The sequence below is a fragment of the Lissotriton vulgaris genome, chromosome 7, assembly GCF_964263255.1.
Source record: "Lissotriton vulgaris chromosome 7, aLisVul1.2, whole genome shotgun sequence".
Classification (NCBI taxonomy): domain Eukaryota; kingdom Metazoa; phylum Chordata; class Amphibia; order Caudata; family Salamandridae; genus Lissotriton; species Lissotriton vulgaris.
Window position 1 is genome coordinate 1,749,052,421 of NC_141695.1, and position 8,904 is coordinate 1,749,061,324.

Consider the following 8,904-nt stretch of genomic DNA (forward strand, 5'->3'; position numbering starts at 1 on the left):
AGGTCCTTCACCAAGTGCCCCAGTCCCTCCATGATTTGGTACACGTGCCTGTTTAACAGGGCGTTGGAATTAGCCATGCGCCAGTGGGTCGCGGCATTTCGCTCGATCCTTCTCCCCACCAGATCCATCCTCTTGCTCTCCTTATCCGGCGGTGGGCCCGAGGTAGTAGATACGCTCGCCCTCTTCCTAGCTGTGGCCGTGATAATGGAGTCAGCGGAGACCTCGCCTCGAATGTAGGCCGGGTCCTTCGAGGAGTGCTTGTATTTTTTCTCTGTCCTTGGAGTTACTGCCTTGCATGTAGCGGGCTCCTTGAACGCTTCCTTTCCCTGCGCCAAGACGCTCTCGAGCATTGGGAGGAACTGGCTTCTTGTTTGTGTTGGGAGCAAAGTCTCTAGCAGGAAGTCTGCTTTCTGCTTTTCTTCGTCGAGCTTTAATTTGAATGCAGTCGCGGCAGATTGTATCGCCGAGTTGTATGCCCCGATGTCGTCCGGCGGCGAGGGTCTCGAGGGGTACGAGTCGACCGCCTCCTCCGGGCTCTCGGTGTCGACGTCTAGGTAGTCCTCCTCGCGTGGGTCAGAGGTGAGCGACTCGTCGTCCACTCTACTGGCCTCTTCGTCCTCGTAGCTGTAATCCTCGTAGGGATTATCTTCAGCTTCCCGGTCGTCGACCATCTCGTCGCTAGGCACCTGGTCGTCGACATGTTCCTCTTCCTCCTCGACCAGATCTAGCACGGCGTGCTTGGTCTTGTGTGGAATTGTGAACGCACTCATCTCGGCGGCGACCTCCTTCCTTCGCTGCAAGAGGCTCGCCATCTCGGCTTCGAGCCGACGTCTTTTCCTTTCTACCTCGGCCGCGTTCTCGGCTTCGGAACGTTCGGCTCCTCTCTTCGGCGCCTGACTCTGCGTCGAGATCTTCGGCGTCGACGGCTTGGACGTCGAACTGGCTTTCGGGTCCTTGGACGTTGCCGAGGCTTTAGGGTCTTTCTCCCTCGACGTCGATCGATCCTTTTCGGCGACGATCTTCGACGCTTTCTGCTGTTCAACAGCCTTCGGCGCCAGGGTCTCCTTCTCCGAGGATCCGCTGGGCCTGCTTGTGGTCGCGGACGGCAGATGTCTCTGCGTCGGCGCCTTCGGGCCCTTGGCCTCGAGCTTTCGAGACTCAGGGTCTCTGGTGTTCTTATGGGACGTCGAGTCTCCTACCTTATCAGGTGTCTTCTTGTAATCGGTCTCTACGACCGTGTAGCCGTCTTCTTCTGCGGCAGCGTTGTCCTCCTCCTCAGAGGACATCCCCAGCTCGTACAGCGATGGCGTCGGGGATTTTCCTCCGAGGGCGGCGTGTGCTACCCTCTGTCTCGTCCTCACTCGGAGGGTCTTCTGGGCGGAGACGGCGCAGGCGTTGCAGTCCTCGCTTCTGTGCTCTACCGGTAGGCAGAGGTTGCAAACCGGGTGCTGGTCCTTTTGTGCGTACTTGTGTCTGCAGTTCGGGCAGAACTTGAATGGCGTGTTGTCCATCCTCGTGCGTTCAGGCCTCACTGAGCACGTGGACGTCGACGATCGTCGAAGTTCGAGGTTTTTCACCTTCTCTCCTCTTCGTCAGTGTTCTGCGAAGTCTTCTCTGGTCTTCTTCCAATATCTCCTCCAACTTCCACTCTTTTCAGTACTTTCTCCAAAAATGTCTGGAGCCCAACGGGAACGATCCAGACCCGACCGCGGAAAAAAGAATCTGAAGATGGCGCCCAAGAGTGGGAGCTTCCGCAGGAAGCATGCCGACGTCACCGGAAATGCGCCCGAGGAGGTGTGACGCCGACGCCCACAAGGGCTACAAAAAAAAAAAAAAAAAAAAACAAAGAAAAGACTACGAATCCGGACCCAACCACAAGACCGCGGGATATGCACAGCATAGTGAATCCAGAAAGATTCACGCTGCAAAACTATGAATTAGTCAGAAAAGATTGAAAAATACCACCAGTCAAAAAAAGTAGGAAAAAAACAAATTCTGACTGAAAAATGATCAAATTCAGTAGAGCTCCAGTTCCAGGTACCTAACAGAACAAGCCGGAAAAAAGAACTGACTTAACTGTCACCTGTGGGGCATGATGGGAGCAGGGTTCCCCCGGAGGCCTTAAAGGCAAAGTGTTCAAATTCTCTGAGGCCTTAAAGGCGAGGTAACAGTCTGCTTTTCAGTACAGGGATGTTATTTTGTTATGCAGCCTACTTAGGCTAATTGCCTTTTATTACATGTTCTTTGATAAAAATGTGTCTGTCTGTGGAATGCATTTCAGGCTCATGCCGTTTTCTTGCATTGGTTTTTATAGATTTTCATTCTGCAGAAAGTATGTAATTATGGCTGTGTTAGCCTATAGGTTATGAGCAGGGCTGCATATTATTAGTTTATACATGTATATGTGTACAATTCTTTTAGTACCATGTACTCGTGTGTGTGTATATATATATATATATATATATATATATATATATATATATATATATATATATATATATGTTCCGGGTTCCCGCTTATGAACGGAGATTATTCAGTGCTTATGACTATTGATAAGTATCCCCTAGAAGAGAACAGTGCTTTGTTTTCAGCAGAGGTGGGGGGGTGTAAGGGAATGAGTGGTAGTAAGCCGCTCTATAATGGGCCATCACCAACATCTTTTCTCATTTATAGCATGGCTGGGAGAAGGTGTCAAAAGGGAAAGCACTCCAAATATTCTTCAACCCCCCCCCCGCTCCTACCCCCCCCTATTTCTAATAATCACACCGAGGATGCATTTACACATTAGTAAGGCCTACCAATCATGTACTTGATAGCTTTTTTAAAATCAGTATAGAACTCAACTGCAGTGTTTAAATACATCTACACATTTCAACATTGCCAGTTTAATAGAATTACTGAAAAATAGAGGCAAGGCCCAAATGATTTTTCTTCAGCCAAGAGGAGGGGGGCGGGTCATTAAAAAGTTTGAAGAACACTGGTCTAAGTTGAACTGGGGTCATTTCAAGACTGCTATGCTTAAGACTGAAGATGCCCTTATGCTGGCCCTTCCTGAAGGCTGATCCGTGGGCTCTTTCGTATCCGGTCATATGCTCCTGGTGGCCTTAAGTTCTGTAGTTGTCAGAGTCAAGCAGCAAGGGAATGCTAGGAGTAATTTCCATACTTGGGCCCAGTCTGGAGAGAATGGCAACCAGCAGAAAGTCTACTTTTGGCTGCTGTTGGTGCCTCTTATTGTCTGGTGCACAGGGCACATTGATATGGAATCCAACAGCTGAAAACAGTGCATGCTTAGGAGGTCAATGCCTTAACACATTGTTGTTAAGGTGGCATGCCTTCTGCGTTTTTCGATTGCTGGCCAATTTTCATGAACCCTCAGCCCCTGTGGCTCATTTGGATAGTCTGAAGTCTGCAAGGCTCCTCTGCCCTGGGAGAAAACAACATCCCAGGATATAGAGGAGAGTGGGTTTTAACGAAGCACATTTAACCTAGGCAAGTAAAAATGGGATATAGTTGGTATGTTCCTCCATCAAGAGATAAAATTAGTTTAAGGGAGAATTGTAGCAGATTTATGAGAGGTTACAAATAGAAACAAAAAAGAAACTGGCATGCATAAACAAAACAAAAATCTTGTAACACTCAGAGGCACCAACCAGGCCCTTAACTGGCTTCCATCTTTCCTAGTGGACAGCTCTCAGGCAGCTTTAATTTTCCCCTTCAAATTGACACTGAAACAGTGTGCCTCAGGGATCGTATCAGATTCCTACCATCTTATTTGTACATAATCCCAATTGTAATTCTCTTGCACTCTTTTGGCTTAATCTAGTACACATGCAAGCAAGACTCCACTGATTAAACCAAGGTTGTACACGCTAGATATTTAATCTCACTTCAAACAATGGATGGCCGCTATAGCTACCTAGATGACCAGCTATTGACTGAAAGGGCCCAATTTAGAACCTGACCAACAGGATATGCCACAAAACACCCGAACTGGCAAACTATTGGTCTGCCTGCTCTATATTTTGGGTGGGCGGATTAGTCATATTTCCAGTGTCCTCACTGGGTTTGCCATCAGGAGCTTAGCACAGACGGCGTGAAAAAGGAGAGGGAGGGGTGGAACCTAGGCAACAGATTCAGAGGATACTTCCTGGTACTAAAGCAGAAAAAGGATTATATACGGACTGATCACTCAAAGGTAAAAACAAAAAAATTGACAACTAAGATAAGTTACTTGCTAGAAATGAAAGGATGTAATACATGCCAGTCATTTCAGTTTTCAGACTACCATTGTAAGATGTAAAGGTTTCAGACGCTGTCCGTCTAATTTGTTTTTGTTCACCCATTTTCAAAAAGATACCTTCATTTGAAAGAGTTCAAAAAACTCAGTTGCAGATTGCCACACATAGGTGGATATAATCGGTACTTTAGTAATTAACGAAGCTCCTTTAACAGAAGCAAAGGATATGGAGGACTCCTAAAAGGGCTGAGAACATCTGAAATAAAGAGCAAATGTTTGCTAATAAATCAGGCCAAGACCAGAAAAACAAGCAATATCAATGTCAGAATTTTTAAAAACTGGAAGGTTTAATAAGGGGAAACTGCACCTTCTGATACACCAGCATGAAGGTGTGTGCTTACTCTCCCCCAAACCATAATCCACCCTTTCAAAAATAAAATAACAAAAGCATGCGTTACATACTTCTCGAGTCCAGGCACAGCGCCCCATGCCATATTCACAGAGGAATGTTTTCCAGGAGCACTTTCCTCCCTTCCTCATAATCCTCCTCATCGACGCTGACCAGGAGCTGTATAGCCTCTTGACCCACGGCCTGCTTCAGGGAGTCTGTGATAAATACACCTTTTAGGGCCTCGAGCAATGAGCCATTCAAGTAGTCGTTCCAGAAGGCATCCAAGTAAGAGAGCTCAGAGAACTTGATTTCACAGATAATGGATCCCAAATCCCGGGATTTCAGGACTGTGTTGGACTGGCTGAATACATCAAATTGTTTCTCCAGGCGATTCTGCTTGTTGGAGAGCACATTCTGACTAAGAATAGAATGGTGATTGCAGTACTCTGCTCTGACCCGCAAACGAATGCCTATTATATGGAGAAAAGGAGGGAAAGGGAAAGAAAAGAAACAAAGAATTAGCAACGAAAACAGAAGGAACGCAGTGGGGAACAAAGCAATTTCAATCATGCAAATAATTTGAAAGGGTGAGCGAACAGGTCATTTCTAGCCAGCAGTTGAAGGTTAAAATATAAACTAAACAAAGGAATCTAAGATACATTTGAAGACTAAAAAAGATGTAGGAGTTAAGTGGCTAGACCAAAGTAGCTCTGTTGACCAATTTAAAGCTGAAGGGCATAACCGCAATTGGAGGATGCAACTTACAACCAAGGCAATCAGGCTTCAAACCTTGCTACATTAAGTGCCGTTTTAAATACTGGTGTAAGAGCTATAGGAAATTCAGACTTCCGGATCACATTAAATCCACTGTCCGGGATAGGATTTCACTCCATCCAGATTTTTACTAGCTTAGTTCAGTGTGCTGTTAATATTTGTTGTATAGGAAACCCAAGAGTACATACATGCTGTAGACTCAAATTATTCGCTTATGGCGTGAATCGGTACAACCACCCCTAAATGCATTATCAATTAAGAGGTGCAAATAGCACTGTCTTATATAATTTACATCAACTCCCACTGTAATCTATCTTTATTCCAGAAATTAAGAACAAATATTCCCAGGAGAGCTACAGAACGTACAGAGCAACACATTGATAATACAGGAGATTTGTTTACATACGCTGAGCAAGGGGCCAAGAACTTTCGCCTTAATTTTTCTTTTCATTTTCATGTGGGTCATCAACCTGTGGAAGTATTAACTCAAAGTGCAATGATATCATGGTCACCCCGCAGAACAAACCTCTTCCCTCCTCCCAAACCCTTAACACCCACCCCAGCACTTGGTCACATTTCAGTAGCCCTATCAGTCAACGAGTGAATCTTGTGTGGTTACTTTACATTTATTCCATACCAAGAACAGTATAGAGAAACTTAAAATGTCCGATGCCACAATGCACAAACTGGCAATACTTCTGAGGGAAAGGTAATGGTCAGAAATGTAATTCTTGTAAATTGGCAAGGGCCCAGAGGTGGAGTGCAACCATTTGAGAAGACAAAAAGAAACTTAGTAGGCAGGTTACAACCTACAAATCAAACACTGAAATTAGGAAGCACAAGAAACCCATTTTTGTGAATATACGTGAAGCAGCTTCTGTTACTCTCCTGTACCCATTAACTGGTTTCTGAACAATTTCGAACGAGGGATATTCATTATATTTCACAAGGTACTTTAAAGGAATAAACCTCATGACAGCCAGGAAATCTAGCTTAGTTCATAGGAAAAGAAAACTAGAACCTTGGCATTATTATACGAGACTGCTGCTCAACATGGCTCATAATTTGGCTTAATAGGAAGAGACTACTAATATATATATATATATTTTTTTTAAACATGCATTATTCCCACCGGTATTTTTCTGAAACGGAATGCAGTTCCACATTACCAGCCTGGACTGGACCTTTGTATAAAAAGAGAGAGACACAATATAGAAGAAAAAACCGCACATTCTACGACAGCATGGTGCAGAGGAGATGGTTTCTGGTTAGTATCCTATTTCGGAGTCACCATGAAGGGCTCCCTACGCAGCTCCTTTGCGGTCAGTTAGCTACATAGCCTTCTGACTGCAGCATTGCTCAAGTGTGGCTCACATTTGGAGCAGGTGTCCATTCACAGATCCATTTTTGAAAATTTGATAGTAGACACGTCTTTGACAGATTTTATTTAGTTGCATTGCTGAAGCTGCTAAACTGATCACTATGGGCGGTCCACTTTTTTCTAGGTATGGGGCAGTTTAAGTCTCTGGCTTGACAGATGCAAGATTTTAACTCAAGAGGGATGTTCAAGCGACTACCGATGGCTAGGGAATCTGCATTTCAGATTTTATGGAGAAGGGAAACAAAGAAAATGTACCCCATATTAGTTACTGGCCACACGAAATCCACCAGGTAGCATTTCCATCAACAGTATGAAACCATGTGCATGATGTCAAGGCATCGATCACAGAATATCATGCAGTCATAGAAAGTTCATGAAGTGCAGAAAGAAGGGATTAGATATCAGCAAAGGAAGGGTCAACCCGATTTGTGGAAATCATGAGAGCAAGGCCTAGTTCATGCTAGAGACTATACCTGAATCTGCTATCACTTTCAGCATTTAGAGAACACTCCCAATGTGTGACGAGTTTGGTAAATACCGGCAAACTAAGTTTCTTTTTAAGGCCACAAGCATCAGGGTAGGTTAGTCGTCAGTCTACACGAACGACGGAGAGCTAGCTAGAAAGGAAGGGAGACATCTGGGGAATCAGTGCAGTGATTGAGCACCATTCTGTTGACATCCAGAAACGTACACATTGTAAAGAGGCTGACTCCAGTAATAAGGAATATAGTGTATTACACAGCCCGATTTCATGGAGCAGGGATTCCTTCTTGGTTGCGGAAAATGGAAGTAGGAAAGTTTTAAAACTGAGACGACTTGTGTCCGGACAGACGTTAGTATAAAGTTAAATATTCAAATGTGCTTTGGCAGGCGTCCTCAGTAGCATGGGAAGAACTTCATACGGTAGAAGGCACAGCTAATCAGTGATAGCTCTGCAGGAACGTTGTTCATTACCTAGAGTTTAGGTGGCAGAACTAGACAGTGTATCCAGCTGAGGCGACAATCTGTATCTGTCAATTAACGAGTGGAAGACAGCATAACCATATAACAGTACCACCCGCAAGAGGTAAAATGCTATCAGGTGAAAATGTTATTCAGGAAAGCTATCCACAGAGCCCTCTTCACTTACTTTGGTCCACAAAATAGCGTGGCAAATGCACAAATTCCCATCTGTTAACTTCAAGGACAGTCAAGCTTTTTACGTTCCCCAGCCAACATTGGTGCAAGACTAGATTCTAAGCAAAGGATCAGGATAATGGGGGGCAGTGGCAGAGCATGGCATGGCATGGTAGTATATGCTTTATTTGGAGGCCTGCCTGAGGAGCTATGCTTGGGTAGTGAATCGGTGCCGAGACTGAACACTGCATGCACGACAATCTGGTAAGAAAAAACGTCAATGTCCAGAAGCAGTAATCGACATTCAAAATGCATGCGTCATATTTCGGTCAAGCCACATCAACTTCTAGAAAAAGTGAAAATACCCCTTGAAATGTTTTAACAGCTACGAAACCAAGCAATGCAGACAGAAAGGTGAAATAACAAAACACCACACTGAATCTTGAACTATTCTTAGTATCCAGCTTCCTGTTCTGATAACATAAGATTACATTCAATTCAGAAAACAAACCGAAAAGAGGAAATATTGCATGTTTTTTGCAGTTTCTACTTTGGCCTGGTAAAGCATAGCAACAGGACACAGAGGGTCTTGTAGTACTGTTAAATGATATTTTTTTTTAGGTGCCTACAGCGATGTTGAATGCACACTAAATGAAGCAGACAGACTTTTTGTAGACGTACAAAAGTGTGCATTAAATGGACAGGGATTGAAGCAGACATCTGATGTCCTATCTTCAATGCACGGTATATATTGAATCGTGGCTCTGGTAAGAAAACCTGATATATTGCTTTCAGAGCAGACTCTGGAGAGAATCCGCACTCACGTCCATGCTTTCAAGCCATGATGGCCACACAATACACATGGCATTCTCCCATTTCCCTAATGTTAACAATAGAAACCATTTAAAAGCTGGGTTCACAGGCAGTAGGATTGTACAAATAAATATCAATTACACACACATGTACGTTTTACAATTAGACTTGAGGATTCCAAAAACATGGAGC

At 44.4% G+C, this 8,904-nt stretch overlaps 1 protein-coding gene across 2 annotated transcripts in view; it reads right to left on the reverse strand.

Annotated features, from left to right (window-relative positions):
* Nucleotides 1-8,904, reverse strand: part of DEDD2 (death effector domain containing 2) — a 111,340-nt gene that overhangs the window by 14,080 nt on the left and 88,356 nt on the right. For both annotated transcript variants that reach the window (XM_086933043.1, XM_086933044.1), the window contains exon 5: nucleotides 4,700-5,098. In XM_086933043.1, coding sequence (XP_086789169.1) covers nucleotides 4,734-5,098 — 365 coding nt within the window. In that variant the 3' untranslated portion in view covers nucleotides 4,700-4,733. The remainder of the gene's footprint in view (nucleotides 1-4,699; nucleotides 5,099-8,904) is intronic.